A 19,119-nucleotide genomic window follows, 5' to 3' on the forward strand; every position below is an offset into this window, starting at 1 on the left:
TCTCACTCTTCAATAATCACCATGTAGTCGTTTCGTTCGTCTTGGTCTCTTGTCCCGTCTCTAATAAATGTCGTTCCACCAACCTACCTGTTCCCGTTGTTATGTCTGGATAATGTGTCGTCAGTCATCCTTTCTCATATTCAACATTGGCGCCCGATTATTGATCGACCCACGACGCTGAGATCATCCCATGCCCAGCCGTCCTCAACCGCCATTCGTCTCGTCTCGTCCATGTCAGTCTCGTCTCTCCTACGCCAACCTCGTCTCGTCTCTATCAACCTCCTCTCCTACGCCAACCTCGTCTTGTCTCGTTCAAGCCATGCAGGTCAGCTACCTTTCTCTCTTTCTTTTTTTTGTATGCGTTCCTTCTTCGTCAAATTTAATTTCGTGAATTTTTTGTTGTGTGTGTGCGCGCGTGTGTTCATAAAACATTAACAAATTAGGGGTCCGATCATGGTGAGCCACGCTCTAATTTTTGGATGTTTAGCAAAAGTGTAACTAGGCTGTATTTGCCGTGCAAAATACTAGTAATTCACGTTCCTCGTCAAACTCCAATAGTTATTACACACTATAAGTAGTACAGGAATGATCGGTAGTGCATATTTAGTACACACTTTTGTGAGATCCGTGCGATATGTGTGTGTGTTTTTCTCCTTCAGTCATTTTTTTAAATCTTTTTCTCTCTTTTTTTTCTCTCCGCGAGGACGCGGGATTTTTTTTCATGGAGGGGTGGTATGTTAGGTACCTCCTCCCGTACCTTTTCTAGCTGGCCTGCATGCACTCGCGTACTCACCTTTTTTCTCCTTTTGTTCCGTTGGCCTGGGTAGCTACTTGCGCGCCTATAATTGCCATAGCTACCCAGGCCCTTTATCTTGCCGTTCAGACTTGATCTCTCTCTCTCTTTTCTCACTCTTCAACAATCACCATGTAGTCGTTTCGTTTGTCTTGGTCTCTTGTCCCGTCTCTAATAAATGTCGTTCCAGCAACCTACCTGTTCCCATTGTAATGTCTGGATAATGTGTCGTCAGTCGTCCTTTCTCGTATTCAACAGATATAAGAAAGGACTTGCTTTTTTTTTGTTTTCGTTTTTTTTTGGACAACTTTGCAGTTCAATCTGCCATGCGCAGTGACCTGGACGGAAAAATCAGAGTTACTGCTGTATCAGCTGCCGTGGAAGGCCCTCTCAAGAAGGTGAGTTTTTGTCACACTAGTATTGTACCGTGTTTGCCAGAGTGTAGTTCAAACTTTAGATACGCTATTTCAGGCCGCAAGTCGCTGGTGAGCACTGTGCTCCAAATATGAGAATATTTGCACTTTCAAAGTGGTCTAATGACTATGGATGTCACTGTAGTCAAATTTACCACATCTGAGTCCATGACTACACAAATCATATTCATAGATTTCTGGTGTCTTCTGCCAGCTACACTGCAAATTCAAGATGTGTATGAAACACCATATGTTACACTTGCATTTACAGATGTAATTTGTATGAAAATGTTGGCTCTGATCACACTATAGTACTGTCTTTGTAATCAAAAATATTCTCAAATCACGACTGCGTAATATACTCTGGATATACCTTGAGTTGCCTTAAAATTTGGCAAAATTAGGTCTGTGTATTATGCTCAGGTGTGCTTTATACTCTGGCAATTAGGGAAGTTATTTTGTGTTAGAATGCATACTGGCATGTTTGCATTTGTCACGCACCACTACTTAACCCTTTTCGTGCCAGGAGCGCATATATGCGCTCTGAAACATAACGTGCTTGACCATGAGCGCATATATGCACAAAAAAATCGCGCATTATCCCTTTATGGACTGCAAAATTTGTACAGGAAAGAAGCGACATGCGAAACTCAGTAATAACTCGAAATCGGTGTGCATTAGCCAATACACCACCATACATTTTTGGAAAGTAAATAGGATAAGCTGTCCAACATCATCCTCGCCACCGCTCTCGCTACTAGCAGTATCAGCAAATCCATCAGATATATTGTTTTCTTGAATTTCTGGGATATCATCATCACTATCACTGTCCACTTCGAACTCGTCGTCATCAGACTCATCAAGTAGGTCGCCAGAACTGTCCATGTTAGAGTTCCAGTTCAGAATCATGCCGATGGCATCGATGGCATCGTCGGTATCGTCGTTCCATGACAGTACTCGTACTGCAATGTTAGTTCTGCGGAAGCTCTCAATTTCTTTCTTGCGCGGCCGATTTCGTCAACATTTTGACTAGGGACCCCCGGCGAATTTAGCACCATTGGAAAGATATGGATTTCGTCTTTCGATTTGTGTAAAAAAATATCGCCGAAAACGTGCGGTGCGCCCAGAAAAATTCGCGTTTCAATTTTCGATCTTCTTCTTCTTCTTATTATTATTATTATTAGATCAAAACTCGTACAGTCCGTCCACAAAGGGTTATATCGCAGTGCATATATCGCAGTGCATATATCAGTGTACAAACTATGGTAAATCCGTGACGCATAAAGACAATCAATACACCAAAGGAAAGGTCTTGAGGTTATCTTTCCGAAGATACAAATTTCGTCGCTATAGGATAATGACTCATTGAGCGGCGACATGATGAACACCGAGATCACGGCCCGGGGCAAACGCGATTTTTTTGGTTTATGACTTCCCAGTTATTCGGAGCAGGCTAGGGATTTCTCTTTGGCACCACGCATGAGTGATGGACATCAAATAAAGTGCTTGGATTTCAGCTTTCCAGCGGAGTTCGAACCGTGAAAATCGGTTGAATTTGGGCAAGATGCTGAACAAGAACGTGAAATTGAGTTGTGCCGTTCCGAGGCACGGTGGAGTAGTTTGGAGAGGAGGTGGAAGTGGCCCTGGTGTGTCTATGTCGCTGAGATCTACCATGATGGATTTGCTTGGTCCTGATCTTTCCAACGAGCCCAGGATGATGAAAATCCATCAAGGTGGAGTGAAATGAGAATAAATTTCGTTCAGAGCTGTGTGCGCAAACTACACAAAGAGAGTCAGTGCGCTGGACAGCCGGCCGATTGGAGAAAAGGGGCCACAGCATGGCAAGGGTTAAGTGCTATGTGGCATTCCACTTGCATTGCCAATGCAGAGCTTTGCGCATGCCTAGCCTGACGTCACATGTCACATGGATCTTCCATGGTAACGCCAACCAACATGGTGTCGTTCGTGCATGTGCATGACTGCTTGCTTGCTTTCGCTTTCTTTTTTGATGTTGGCTACACTGCAAAGTCATATTATTGGCAACTCTTAGCTTGTGCTAGAATCAGATTTTCATTCTCTCATCTCCACGCTTCAAAATCAGACTTCATTGATGGCTGTTGGTGCCTGAAACAATGCCGTCGTCTACTGTGGACTTGCTTTTATTAGCATCTGATTTTCTGAAATATATTTACGCTTCAAAATCAGACTTCAGTGACACCTGTGCATGTTGGCTCAGAGATTGCTGTATGACATGGAGTACACAGCATTCAGATGACTCTGCCGCTCTCACCATGGGCATGTGCGAATTGCTAGTCGGCCCTTCGTCCATTTTGGGTCCATCTGGGATTCGAGAAGTAATTTGGGATGAAGTTCATTCTGCCATCACGGACAAGGTTGGAACCTCTGTCTTGCCGCAACCATGGACAGTACTAGCGTCACCAGCTGTGTTAGCCGACACTGGCAAGAGTGCTGCATACTCAACTCCCTGCTGGCTGGGTGATCAAGATAGGTGCTTGGGAATATGATGACTGTGGGTTCATATACTGCTGGAACTTCTCTGACCAACTGTTGCCTTAGACCTTGGAGGCAGTTGATAACCATAAGTCTTTTTTGCTCAAATTTAGTTCTTCCGGTGATGCAATATCAGTTGAAGCGGTGGTGGGCACCATTCTGCATGCTATCACAACTTGGTCGGCAGCAGGTTATTTTCAGTAATGCACTTCCATCACACTGCAGGAAGGCTGTTATCCCAGTGCATGGATTTTGCAGGTCACCAGGCAGTATTTCACAGAGGCTTTGTAAAATCAGCGCTTTTGCAGGCTTCTCGCTTCCCAGCCAGGCAAGCAATTTGATACCATTGACATAAATACTTGGCCGCTCTGTATCCCAGGCGAAGCTAGGCCTGAATGTATGTCATGAAACCTTGTTCACCTGGTGTCTGAACACAACATGTGTCCGTTCTTTCATCTCGAAATAGCACACCAAGCCCAAACAGTATCACCTTCGCTGCTCACCCGCAACAATGCAGGCGCCGTCATCTACCTCAACCTCGATCTCGGCAATTGCATATGGTCAATCTGCCAGCTGATCTACATTTGCAACCGCTGTGACAAGGATCATCCACGTAACAAATATTCCCGCAAAAGTTCAGCCGCCAGCCCAGTAGTTTAACGGGATCACGATCCCAACATGAACTGCAAATACCTGTTGCATGCGTTCATAATCTTCCTTTCCCATACTCTGCTCAGTACGTCTTAACGTGTTAAATCAGATACTACTAGTATGGCCCCACCTCAGCCAGTGTATCTTGTGAAGCTAGGGATCAAAAGTGTGTTCCGGCATATCCCAATATGTCCTGAAGACCACCCGCTATCTGTCATATTCTGGCAAGGCAGTCAATAGTACGAACGTGCTCTAGCATTTGGATATTGCTTGAACTCTGCCAATCTCTTTGATTCAGTTGCCTCAGACGTAGAGTGGATTGTCAGTAACCATTTCTTTAATGCCAAGCTTTGCAACTCCTATGACGATTTTCTAAACATTTATACTGGCCAAGCTGTTGCACAGTGCTAATTAGTAATCCTGCTGTGGTCCTTCCTCTATCTATTTGTGTCACTAGCGCCAGCAAAGGTGGAAGGTTCTGTGAGATCATTGACTTAACTCGGTATCATCCTGGACTGTGTGCGGCCCTAGGCTAGGATCTTCATGTTGGTGTTGGCCAGCACAATCAGCAGCCAGAAAATATCCAACACCAACTCGAATCCCTATCGGATAAGCTCTCGTTTGTTGCCCATGTCATTCCTCCTAATAGCACCTTATCACTGGACCTCCAGACTACACACAGATGTAAGTGGCACCCATTGATGAGGTGCTTACAACAGGAAGTTGACTCAAGGTTCATGGAACAGCACCCACAGTGACATGCTGCAGTCTATGGAGTAGAAGGATGCATATGCCCCTTGTAGCAGCCTGCACTGCAAGGGGTAGCATCAGATTTTGCTGAAACGTCTTCAAGCTTCAAACTCCGCAATGTCATCAATATCAGTGTAAATCAGATGCACACTGCTGGCTCCCAGAATGTCACTGCCGATGGGCTTTCTCCTTCTCTTATGCAGGAATTTCGTTATCATGCTCCAGTAGCCCAGCTAAACCCGGACCATGGTCATCTTCCTGTGTTCTTGTGATCGAAGTCACCAAGTAAACTGCCTGTGCAAATGCTGCTGATATCAAATGCACCACACTCTGCTGGTGAATGTTGTTTTCTTGGTTTTGATCCCTTTGCAATCTGCAACCTTACTCAGCTTCTGATCCTGTCATTTGCTACCTTGCATTTTATTGCTCGCTGTGTCTGTCCTTGTGTGATATATTTTTACTTGGAAGATGTAAGAAATGCACACGTTGAACAGGGTCTAGAGGATCCCCTGGCCAAGACCTGGCTTATCAAGGCAGTGTTGATGGTTGTCCAACAATGACATGTGATTGAGGCAGTGAAGCATATATTGCCCATAACCCTGCTTATTCTAAGGAAGTTTGTTTATGCTCACCAGTCCGTCCCCAATTCGGCTGAGCTTGACTGCGTTTGTCTTGAGTTTGCTGCACTTTCGACATCCGTCGGTTGCTAAGATGCTTCGAATTGATCGAGGGCCTGCGGACAGACTGCATCAAATTTGAATCAGGCAGCATAATCATACTGTTGAAGAGATCAAGGACTGACACATTTGGAAAGGAGTCCAAATCGTCATTGGTTCGGCTAGTCGCCCTTACTTCCCTCTGTACACTACACAACCTGGCAATTATTGGCAGTCAGAATGCAGCTGATCCTCTACATGTACTTACCAATGGTATGCCACTATCCAGAGGTGTTTTTCATCAGTACTGTCCACTTACCAATGGTATGCCGCTATTCAGAGGTGTTTTTCATCAGTACTGTCCACTTGGCAAGGGTATGCCACTGTCCAGAGGTGTTTTTCACCCGTACTGTCCACTTGGCAAGGGTATACCGCTATCCAGAGGTGTTTTTCATCAGTACTGTCCACTTGGCAAGGGTATGCCACTATCCAGAGGTGTTTTTCACCCGTACTGTCCACTTGGCAAGGGTATACCGCTATCCAGAGGTGTTTTTCATCAGTACTGTCCACTTGGCAAGGGTATGCCGCTATCCAGAGGTGTTAATCACCCGTACTGTCCACTTGATAATGGTATGCCGCTATCCAGAGGTGTTTTTCACCAGCACTGTCCACTTGGCAAGGGTATGCCGCTATCCAGAGGTGTTTTTTCATCAGTACTTTCACTTGGCAAGGGTATGCCGCTATCCAGAGGTGTTAATCACCCGTACTATCCACTTGATAATGGTATGCCGCTATCCAGAGGTGTTTTTCACCAGTACTGTCCACTTGGCAAGGGTATGCCGCTTTCCAGAGGTGTTTTTCACCAGGACTGTCCACTTCCTGCTTGAAAGTGCTGCGGTGCCAAACACCAAACTTTACTCGGCATACTCATTTCGAATTTGTGCCGCTGCTACCGCCACCATGGCAGGGATACCTAATTGGCAAGAATACCTGATTCACTGATTTTGTCTTGCCGCCAGGTGGCAGAGGGATGTGTGCCTACTCTATGTGCACGTTACTATGGAGACTAAGTCAAAGATCTCAGCTTGGGCTTGCCTCCGTGAGTGAGCTAATCTGATTTCTAACATGGGCAGTTACAAATATCGGTACGTTCTGTCCATGAAATGACCTACTTTGGTGAATCACACTCATTGATAACAGCTTGCTGCAGGGGTTGTGAGGGGATAGTGTTGCTGCTTTATGGAGCTCTATCGCTTCCAACTGGTGATTTGCTTCGCTAATTGCGGCCCATCATGAACCAGTTGCTGCCATTTGCATTGGCATTGCTTTGCAATCGCATTTTGGCGCAATGTGGGTTTATTGCCGTTCCTCCTGAACCAGTTGCTGCCAGTGGCCTTGAATTGCTCTCCTGCTCTTTGAGATTTTCGCATTAAGAGACCAGCTAATCGAAGCAGCACACCATCTCCAACCTAATTCTTTGTTGCGTTGGGCTGAGTCTGGTCACGTCTGATCTACTCACCTCACATCACCTACTAGCTGCATATACACCTTGATCCTAGAGGGTGGTGGAGTTCCTGCATATACACCTTGATCCTAGAGAGTGGTGGTGTTTCCGCACATACACCTTGATCCTAGAGGGTGGTGGTGTTTCTGCTGATGTTGAAAACTCGGATTCAAGCCGAGTCTAACGTGAAGCGTGACAATTTTTACTAAACTTTTGTCTGGGTATGAGTGTTTAAGGGATATCTTGCTAGTGTATAATAGTGTGATGAAAAAGTAATCAAACTTTAGAAAACAATAAGCTACAAGCTACAAGCTGTTCTCAAGTAACTTTTACCCAAATACTGTAAAGTCGTGTATAAAAGCCGGGGCTTAGGTGACTTTTGGGGGGAATTTTTGCAGGCTTCTACATGAGACAGGCTTCTATATAAGACGGGTATTTCTATGTATGGGAACACTAAAACTAGACTTGTGTGCCAACTGTGCATCTTGAAAATCAGGCTTGTTTTCAAAACAGGTTTCTATATTAGACAGGCACCGGCACCTTCAATACAACAAAGTAATTTACAAGTACGATTTATGTGTCACATTAACAGCAAACAAACATCCTTCCAATCCTTTGTAATCACAAACAAAACAAAGAGCTAGCTGGAACTTCGCAAAGGCAGTACAAGTGCGACAAACTGCTGTTGACTTTTTTTTATTTTCTCCCTTTTTGGCGCTCTCATTGTGAACAATGTACACATCAGTGTCCGAGCTCTGAAGGCACATGTGCACCATACATCGGACAGTTGGCACGATCCACCAGCACACGGGCTTGATTTCGTTTTTGACAACGAATGTACGCGTGCAGGTCAAGTCCGGCGTGACGTCACTCGGTACTTCTGGACAATTTTGAGCACCATCTTTTCAAGCTTTCACCCACTTCTTGTCATCGCAGAGAGAAAATGAATAACACCATCTAGATCAGGAGCCAAAGCACTACAAGATAAGACAAACAAAAAATTTGGTCACAGTTCCCCTACTAGACTCTACGGCATTATTAATTCTTACTCTTTGGGTGGAATACGATCAAAAGTACTTCCTCCGTTAATATAATTTTTTTGATATTTTGCAGTTCAGTCCAAAGAAATCTATGGCTACAAAGCAGCATATGGGAGATAGATAATTGCTAATGTCACACAGCTCATTTCAAAGTAGTCGAGCCTCACTCTTCGTCAGAATCTGATGACGACTCACTCCCTGATGACATCGAGTCTGCATCCTGCTGACTTTCACCTCCAACGCTGCCAGCTTTTATTCCGCAGCCTTTACAAACTGCCGAGACATAATTTGATCATGGAGACCACCAAGTTCTTTGCTCCAGCTGTGAGCTTCGTGACCTTTGCTGTAGCGTGGTAGTTGTGGTCTGTCTACAGGCTGTGGAAGAATGCCAAGTCGTCGACATTGAGATCGGGACCATTTGGCTGGTTGAACAACAACCTGAATGTCGAACACTTTTGCTTTCCCCTGCCCGGCAAACCCACGTGCGTTGATTTTGGCTGTGTGCGGACGTGCACCATTGTGCTGGTACAGCATTGGCTGGCCGGCTTCTGGGCACTTCCTCAATCCACACGGCCTTTCAAACTGCTTCTCATTTTCACACTTTGGTGTGATGCGCCTGGCCGGGAGTTGTGTTCTGGTGACATTCTGTCAAGAAACGGTTGTGCTTCACTGTTTGTTTTCGAAAGGACTCCATGCTTTCGGAGGTGCAAATGCCTGTAAGATCAATGGACGACACCACTGATACCTTATGTAGGGGATGGATCACGGACATATTTGTCTAATGCCAAAATATCATGACAAGAACACAAAAAATGCAACAAAGTTTTGCCTTAAGGGATGAAGGAAATAATTATTGATGTATAAGAGGAGCATAAATGTTGAAAGTTATGACCAACAGCCTCCCTAAAGTCACGATACATTTTGAGACAAGTTGAGCCGTCACCAGCAATACGGAGAAACGTACATCTGTGGGATATCTTTTTAAAAGTTTACCTACGGTTGGTTCATATAAGCCAAATTGGCGCTGGGAAGCAACGGGCCGTGAGCCACCTCCCGATCCGTCCGGCATATGGTTCGAGTACCAAATCTACTACAAACTAGTACAGAATGCGCCCAAATGGTACCACAGGTTAGTCAACTGAAGCTTGAATTCCCTGTTTCTTCAGTAGCTCAAGGGCTTTTAGTGATGGCCACTCGGTGCTACCTTTTACTGGAGATTTTAAAACTACTTCTACACTTTTTATTGCAGTCTAGTAAGCGATGCTGTCGAAATTATGCATGCAAACGTTGATGATGTTGCAAGAACTTGCCAATGTTTCCTCCTTCACATTTTTTATTTGTTTGAATTATTTTTGTCTCATAAGTTGCACAACTGACAAGCAGATCATCCGAGAAGGACGGTTAGGTATGCTGACTTAGTATGCTATCATAAAGCGACTACAAGAATGGCAAACTGACTTCATCTTTACCTTAAATTTAGGAAAATTTAGGACGAGTCTTGGTTTGAAATTTTGACAAAATCTGGCTCCCGGCACCGGCGGTCCCTGGTGTGAACGGTTCACAAACCACTTTCGGTCAAAATTGCACTTGATCAATGCCGGAGCAGATCACAAGAGTTGGACACTGCCCAACTTTGCCACCGGTGCCTTGCGATTATTTACCGTATTATTTTGTTACGACTGCACTAGTTCACATACTTGGTCCGACTTATTAAAATGTGCGTTTCGCTTCGAACGTCAACCAAACAAATTCAAATAATCTCAGACGGAATAAACTATCCAGCTACCTAAAACTATCCATTAATTGGCGATTTGTGATGTTGAAGAAGAAATGGTGCCAACTTCAACGGAGGCAACGGCTCAGGATCCTAGTCGACTCGAGCATTTTGCGTGCAAATTTTGTCGTAAGAAGACTCCTGTTGCTTCTCGTGCAACACAAAGAAGGCCTGGTGCTGAAATCAACACCGTACTGCGATGCAGAATTGTCACGGAGTACCAGAAACTCCTGCGCGATCGTTCTCGAGTGCCTCCTGGCGGATTGAAATCGTTGCAGTCGCTGTTTTCTTGGCTGAATTTCAGCAACAGCGTCATCCAGAAACTCGTGCAGAAAGCAATAGCATCGCTCCGTCCAGTTTGCTGATCTCTCTCGCAGTCGTTCACGATGTGGCGGCCGACGAATCAAGATCACAGAAGAGATCGTCGAGAAGTTGATCGGAATAAATAACCGCCCTTGAGGTCGACTTGCAGGCGACAACCTGGCTGGAAAACTGAAGCGCGGAAAGGGTGAATTATCATAAGGATACGGTGCGTGAATAGTGCGGAGTCCTCGGAGCCGCGATCGCGATGCGTCACAAGGTCGCCAGTCTCCGGGGCCAGTGGATTCGTGAAACAGGCAGGGAAGAGCACGCATGGTCTGCCTGCATGCATGACAATCAGGTCAGGTCGACGCAGATCAGACGCAGTACGCGCACGGCACATGGTGATGAGAAGTGATTTTTGATGCGTGGTGGTTTACTCGTTCGCCTCTTTTTGAAGGTGTCGTGGGAGCGTCAGGCATAAACACCTATAGCCACCATTCTGGCAGTCGTACTGCACGAGGAGGAGGCGAAGTCGATCGTCAAAATCGTGCCTATGGAGTGAAAAAATCAAGGAAGCGAAGTGTAGCTTGGAGGAGATGAAAAACCTGTCGACGTTTTGCAGGTTGACGCACTTGCAGATGCGCCCTGAGACACCAGTAGCAATGAAAACTACAAGGTCAGGCCAAGAAACGAAACAGTAGTTACCTATCTACCGTCTCTTGGTTGATTTTTTTAGTACAGGTGTTCCTTTGTACATATGCTTGAGTTTTGAAGCGAAGCGCACATTTAAATAAGTCGGACCAAGTAATCACAATGACTGGGAGCGGGTTGCAAGAGGCCAACTGCTGGTGACTCCCATCGCGCACCGGCAATACTCGAACCAACCCTAACTTCAAGTTAGTAACTTGCCCATTATATTTGCACCAATGTGAAGTTAAGTAGGAACTTTTCTGCATGTTCGTCACAATTCCCATGACGTCAAGGGCAAAAAGCCTGACCATTACTATGCTCCCACTATGCAATTTTTTGTCTTTGCCTGTGAGCTGTGATCACTGTACTTCCTCCGCATCATTAAAATTGTCGCTTCGCACATCGCAATGTTTGTGACTTGACTTGTCTTAGTCAGACTGTCGGAATCGCTGTTTTCTGTGTTCGAACATTTGTGCGACCCTTTCTGCACAATGCCTACTTGTTACTGAAGCCGTGGTGGTCTCGGACCTTGTCGGAGCTCTCTTCCGCACCAAGAAAATTCAACGCGCTCCGCACTATTCCGCCCCAGAGCGCATATCGTTTTTCTGGAGTTCGTGCTGTCCCACATCACTCCTTGGGCATTTATCAAGACTGAAAGCTCGGGTATAAGAATCCTGGTATCTCTCCTGAATATGAAATGCTGAAGTTGACGATGGCAAGTAGAAAGTGTTCTCAAATTCCTTAAATGCGCTACTTGTGGTGCACGTTGCTGCGAAGGTAGCAGGTCTGAAAACACCAACAAAATCAGCGAAGCGCTTGCCAAGGAAAGAAGGTGCGGAACTGCTTACCCTATCCTGCTGGAAGGTCGTTACAGTGTACCTGAAAAATGCTAGCTTGCCTTCATCGCCAGCCACCTGGAGGCATGGGTCATTTGAAAACGAAGTTTCTTGACCTGAAGTTGAACGCGCGTCTTATTCAGCATATTGAGTGCTGAAGGGTCTGCCTCAAACTCTGATGAGTACGTCGACCTTAGCTGCAAGTGAAGCAAAGCGGGAGGCCACAAACTAAAGCTTGGTCCGTCGACAATGCTCTGCCTTAATTTCTATCTGATTTCTTTGCCTTTCGAGTGGAAAAAATAAATTCGAAGAATTGCTCTGGGAAACGACAATTTAATGACGCGGAGGAAGTAAAAATAAAAATAGATCGTCTTCGCTTGGCTTCCGCTCGTCATGTATATTACATACCTTCGGGTTGGGTGGTCTGTTACTTTGCGTCTTCAAGTTGGAGTAAGACCGGTACGTCCGATTGTCTTACTAGTCTCATTAATCATCCTGTAATGTTCGGCATTCTTTGTTACCCCGCAACATAGCTTGTGCACATCTTTGTTGCACTTTAACTCCACTCATTTGGAACTTTGCACACCTGAGTCGTCCAAGTTGGAAAGTTGTTGGTTGGTGCTTGGTACATGTGTTGGAGCTAGGTGTCTGGTCGTTGAATGTCTCAGTACCACTGTCATATTGTGCCTTGTTGTCGCAGTTCTGCATAACTTTAATCTTTGACGCCCATTTTCGGAGACGACGATAGCGATACTACAACAGAAGCCGTACTAAGTTGTGCTGGGATTGCACCATGCCACAGCTTGCAAGGCCGATTAATTGACCAATACCGTGCTCACGCGATTAGAGCCCTATCTCGAATTTGCCCCAGTCTCTAAGAGCCAGTGGAAAAAGAAACCCGTCTCTTGTATAGTGCCCCCCCCCCTCCCCCACCATCCCCACCCCCCCCCCCCCCCCCGGCTTGGAAGCAAGCTGATGTGCAAGTTTGGTGATCTTTTGATACTGCTCTTGTCCATGTCATTGAATTGGTGGTTTCAGAATCAAAATCACAGTTCTTGCTGCCCTTTCTTTTGATTTTGATTGGTTGCAGTAAACTTTAGGCTCTGTTTCGTTGCCTGTCTTGAATAGTGCCCTATCTTGAATAGCGACCCATCTGTGGTGGACTATAAAAAATAGTGCACTTATCGCTCGAGTACGCTACTACTCAAAGTGGTTTACATGCCACAACTATTTGACGTATTTTTTCTGACCAATGAATTCTTACTTGTTGGCCTTTTTTTTCTCGATATTATGCTGCACACACATAACACCACCTACTTCGGCATGCACTGGTTATTGGTAAAAACCCAGGAGAATGAAGGAAACGTCAGTACGAGACTAAGGTTGCGCTAGGTGGACCAATTTCAGAATGTTAATGACAACCATGTTGGTACTTTCTCCGACTTTTTTGACTAATTTTCGCTCCTGTTCCGTTGCTCTCTGTGTGGCTCTCTCGGCATGAAAGACAGACAGATGACATTATTGGAACCATAGGAAGGCATTATTCACATTCTTGAAAGACGACAGTCATCGCAAGGCAAGGATGTCGTGCTGTAAAGCAATGGGAGTGACGATGTTTTGCATTTTGTCCAACAGGCACATTGCCATGCAACAAAAGAACTGGGCTAACTGCTCGTCGTTTACAGTTTTTGGCTCACAATGAGAAAGAGAAGGGCAAAGGTACTGAGGAGCAAGAATAGTATGACAGGGATAGCAGCTAGCTTTTTTGGAATCTGCGTCATCCCCGAAAACACCAGCCAAAGTGCGAACAGGTCAGCAGGATGTCAAAAACTCCATAACGCAAAGAAGTGACTCACTTCGCTCAGCACAACAAAGCTAAAAAGTTCAAAATTGAAGTCGTCGTCCGCTACCGCGTATTCAACGTGGAAGATCTTGCTCTGTTCAGCAGCCTCCACTCCGATGTCTTCTTGGTCGCATACAAGTTGCAGTTGTGAAGTGATGGTACGACTACAATGCAGATAACATGCAAAATGTTTGGCTTTTCCTGTACGCGTCGTCGTTCCGGGGCACCCTCAAGAGCAGAGGCGATAAGTACCAGCGTCACCGCGGTCTCCCCCTAGATTTTTATTTATTTATTTACTGTTTGCTAGAGCTGAAAGGAATATTCGAATTATTCGAATATTCGAAATGTGCAGATCGGAAAAAGAATATTCTTCGTTAGAGTAGAATAAGAATGTTCGTAAATGTAAAGAAACTCGCCTTTTTGATATCGAACAGGTTTTTTTGGTGCAGAAAGTGGGTGAGATTGCCACCTTCCATGTGTTGTCATCAGCAAGACAAATGATAACATTGCCCTTTTCAAATGTCCCTCCTGTAATTGGGATATACACCAGTTGATTGTATATGGTTACCATGGATACAACTAGGTATCCATGGATATTGTATGGTTTAGAATATTCGGAATATTCTTCGTTTCACACGTATTCGGAAAGAGAATATTCGTTCGCTTCATTGAGCATTCGTTTCAGCCCTACTGTTTGCACTTCATGTCACATAATGAAAATAGCCAATAAAAAGAAGTAAAGATGAAACCAACCACGGACCGAGAACAAAAATGCAAATCAAAGAGAGAAAATGAAGAAGAAAAAAGAAAGAGCGTTACTTACGAAGAGTGATGCTAGGGAAGGCACATGTGTAAACCATATACTTTGAAGTACTAGTAACAGCGAAGACGATCTGGGACACGGAGAAATGCCCGCCGGGGCTGGTACATGAGTATGATCCAGTCTGTTCTCTGCTATGCCTGCAACTGTTTCTTTCCCGCTCTATCCAAACTGCTGCTACATCGACTGACATGCATTGTTAAGTCTGGCATACGAGCCATCTTCCAACTTCCCAGAAGGACCCCCACTGCTCCCCTGTTTGTCAGACTATCATTGCCTCAGCTCCACCAGTTGTACGTGCAACGTCTGCTTCTCTTCGTCTTCCGCTGCCTTCATGGCGGAGCCAGCTCACTGTTCACATCCTACTACTCCCTCATTGCCACGGATGTGGACAGAAGTTGTGTCATGCGTGGTCAGGTCAGCCAGCTGCTCAGAGTCCCGTTCCTACCTGGTCCCTCATTCCGTAGCTCTATCGCCTTTGTTGGCAGTACCACATGGAACTCTCTCACTGCTGATATTCGCGTTTGCGACGCACGCCACACGTTTCAAGCATTGCTGTCTGGCTATGACCTTATCTCCCTCCTCAACTAGCTCTCCGATGTTGTGCCTACTATGTCTTCTTCACAGATTCTGCCTGAACAGATGCTCATCATTTATGTTCTTGTCCTCTATCCTAGTCCAAATCCTGCCTTGCCCATGCATGACTCTCTTGAAATGCCCGTACTAAATAGTCTATAGAACAAGAATATTTGATATCAAACTTCTCTCATCAACTATGATAATACCTATTTCCTACCCCCTCCCCTTCATAAAATTAATAACTACTGTTTTCTTTCCTTTCATTTCATCTTCTTTTCCGTTCCTTTCTTCTTCATACACATTTTAAACATTTTCATCATATTGTGAGAGCCGTGGGCCAATAGCCCCGGTGAGAAGGCAGTCTTGCCTGTTCATATGGTGAAGTAAAATACAGAAACAACAACAACAAGCTGCACTGTGACATGCGAGAACACGTAGATCGACCTGCTACTTTGGTTGGTTCCAGCGGTGATGAATCGACCAATGGCAACTTTGACTGAGACTCTATTCCCATCAATCGGTCTTGCAGATTTTTTAATACATGTCCATTGAGTGTGTTGGAGTGTTTTCCTTCCAATAATACACTTTCGTCGAGCAGAGTTGCTCACAGAAAAGTCACGTGAAAATGTCATGAATTTTATGTTTCCGGAGGACGTAATATCACCACCAGCCCCCCCCCCCCCCCCTCACACGAACACACATACATACACACATGCACACACACTTGTACTTGTACTTGTCACTGCCAAAACTGGTCACGTGGGTCTCCCCGGGAGAGGGGAGAGGGACCCAAAAGGAATCTTGGAAAAATGACTCAATTGGCTATTGAACCGCGCAACGGCCGACAGCCCTTGAAATCCCCAAACCTTCGGTGAAATCACCCTGAAATCCCCAAAAATATACAAAACTCTGGGTTAACAGGTATGTATACTAAAATAGAAAGTATAATTATGAACCCTGGAACCAACAAAGGTGGCAGGTACAACATTACACCTTCAAGCAGCCGAGCCTGTTGGCAACACACCCAACACAATCAGGCATAAGTGTACCCACCAACCGAACTAGGTGGCACCACACACACACACACACACACACACACGCACTCGCGCACGCACGCATGCACGCGCGCACACACACACACGCACACACACACACACACACACACACACACACACACACAAACACAAAAACGCACACACACACCGGTTCTGTCCTTTGTGGCTTCATCAATACAGCACTGGGGGAATGGGGCTCAGCCTGATCACAATGATAAGTGAAAAGCTGAAGAATTGACCAATACTACTCAGCCTGATTTACAGCGCACAGGTTTTTGAGGTGTTTTGTTTTCCCGTGCAGTGAGTTCCTACACCGTTTCTTGATATGTGTTCCTTGTTAAGCCAATACGTAATCAAACACCGTGCACATAGCACGGTATGTTATAAAGACCACATCGATAACATATTCAACATTCATTATTATTTTTTCTCCCGTTATGTGAACAGATTGTATGACGAATACTGATTGGCCAACAAGCTAGTATGATTTTCACCCGGTCAGAATTGTTAAGTTATGAATATGATCTCTACTGTGTATCTACAGGTTGCAACACAAAATCACTATAGGTCCATCCACAATAGCTGTACATCATTTGGTAGCTACGGTAATGGCAGGGTGCAGTTCACTAATCCATATGGCATCACAATCAGCAACGATGGAAAGGTCTTTATTGCTGATATGAGCAATCATCGGGTGAAGGTTAGTTTATAGAAACCAGCACACAGATCTATCTCAATACACAATTTTCATCATCTTCTTGATGTATAGCAAGACATGTAAACTGCATCTGCAGTATTTCTCTACAGTAAGTCATTGGTCTGGTAGATAGTGTTATCAACCCACATTTCCTTATGATAGTTTCTCCGGTTTTAAAAGTGATGACACCATTGGAAAGTGGGAAACTTTCTCTAGGATCCCCATATTCTATTTGCATATCGGAGCTTTGGGATTCGATATAACAGTGTATACCAACCCGAAATCGGGTTTTCCTTTGCTCGACATAGCAGTTATACTACAAATTGGGAGAACAAAATTTCGTAAAAGAAAACTGCCTCACACGTAATCCATCAGCTCAAACGCGCAAACTCTACCTTCTTCTTCATCTTTTTTTTCTTCGAGGAAGTGCTTAGTTGAAGTTTTCTGTTGTCTGAGTTTCGGTATGGAATGCGCACCTCAGGATGTTTTTTCTCTAGTCCAGCAGGCTCTGGGCCAAACCTTGCGCCCACTCGAGAGGCGTTTGGCATCTTTGGAATGCCACAATAGTCAATGCGGGTGTGAAATTTGGAGTCCAACTCTAGGCAAGAGCATGACTCACGGATCGTGGATGGTACATGTACCCCGGAAACTGATCCACTCCTGATCCCAGTTGCTTCCCAATTGGCTGAGTCCTCTTTAGCGAGGTCTACTCTGCCCGCGCAGGCTTCTAGAGCCGGTCTTGAGCATACGCGTGGCGGGGTCGTTGATGGCGACCTGGTAAATAATCCCACCCTGAAGCCACTTGCTGCTCGGTCTACCTCGAGAGAGCCACCTAGGCTACAACCTCTTCCCTCAAACCTGTGTGATCCTGAAGATCCAGCAGGTCTGGCACAATCAAGCCACTTGCCGCTTGTACGACGCTATCTGGTATGGCAGCTGATGATTTGGACTCTCAGTCTGGTAGCACATATAGTCTGGAGTTCGACTGTGTGGGTCCCATTACTGACTGGCCAGTGGATGACGGGGATGAGGAGGAGAAAGGGTTTACCCGATATGTTTTGTACGAAACTGCCAAGCTTCCCAAGTCATGTCTTTGCTCAGAACTCCGACGCAAATCCGGCAGGCATTTTCCCGCCGCTACACTTGCCCGGACACTCCCGCTGCATTAGTCCTGGCTTAGGATGCGCAAGTCGCCCGCATGGTATATTCTGCTGACAGGAAGCCACCTCGGTTAGAGGCTCGGCCGGATAGGCCTCAGTACCTGACGCAGCCGAAGTTGTTGAATGTGGTGGATCCCGTTGTGCTTCATTCTTGAGGTACAAGAACCCTGACTTCAGTGAGCAAGGTCAGCAGATCCAGGGCCGGAGGAAGGAGTTTGGGAGTGGTCCAGCCAACCTTTGAGGGGGGTCCGGGGGATGTCCCACGGGAGAAATATTGAAAATTTACGTGAAATAGGGCGAATTTGCATCTCGTGAGGCTCCAGAAAATGCAGAGAATTATCGTAAAAGAACACAAAAGCTACGATTTTTCCATAATATTAAAGCCATACAGTGCCGGTGATGGTAGCATCCAAGAGATTGAAAACTGTCTGTAAGGAATAGGTAAAAAAACGATCTATAAAGATTTTAGTAACTATGATCTCGTGTCGACTTCTCCATGTATGCGATACGATCGACACCCTCGATCAAAAGAGGAGTCTCTTTCGATCGAGACTCTTCTGTCTTGTGAGATGTTTTCGCTCGCTTCCAATGTTGCCTAGTGCGTGCATTTCGTTAGGAGTGACTGGTGGTACTTCTTTGGTGGAAGGTGAGCTCATGAGGTCGTGCTGCAGTCTGCTTGTCACGTAGCCCTGAGCTACTTCGAAGCACATCACACGTCGGCAGTACAGTCGAGACATGAACCTCTGGATTTTTACACCGATTTTGCACGAATCACATGGACCATCCAGCTGGGAAAGTGGTCCGGCCATGGCCGGACCAGCCTGACCGGTTCCGCCGGCCCTGAGATCCAGGAGGCCGCTACGGCGGCACTGCGTCTCCCGGTAGATGCTAAACAGGCACTCACCATAAAACGACGTTCAATCTGTTTATCTAAGATCCACCGCAAGCTCTCTATCCTAGGCCCAGCAGATCTTGCTAACCCTGGTTAGTCAAAATTTGGCTCTGCCTAGAACGAGCAGATAACTAAGTGAGCGGAACCGGGCA

At 45.6% G+C, this 19,119-nt stretch overlaps 1 protein-coding gene across 1 annotated transcript in view; it reads left to right on the forward strand.

The window, feature by feature from the left end:
* Positions 1 to 19,119, forward strand: part of LOC135813187 (tripartite motif-containing protein 2-like) — a 238,245-nt gene that overhangs the window by 117,066 nt on the left and 102,060 nt on the right. Inside the window, exons 12-13 of the mRNA XM_065326404.1 lie at positions 1,109 to 1,191; positions 16,763 to 16,918. Coding sequence (XP_065182476.1) covers positions 1,109 to 1,191; positions 16,763 to 16,918 — 239 coding nt within the window. The remainder of the gene's footprint in view (positions 1 to 1,108; positions 1,192 to 16,762; positions 16,919 to 19,119) is intronic.

Source organism: Sycon ciliatum, chromosome 3 (genome assembly GCF_964019385.1).
Source record: "Sycon ciliatum chromosome 3, ocSycCili1.1, whole genome shotgun sequence".
In the NCBI taxonomy this organism is placed as follows: Eukaryota; Metazoa; Porifera; class Calcarea; order Leucosolenida; family Sycettidae; genus Sycon; species Sycon ciliatum.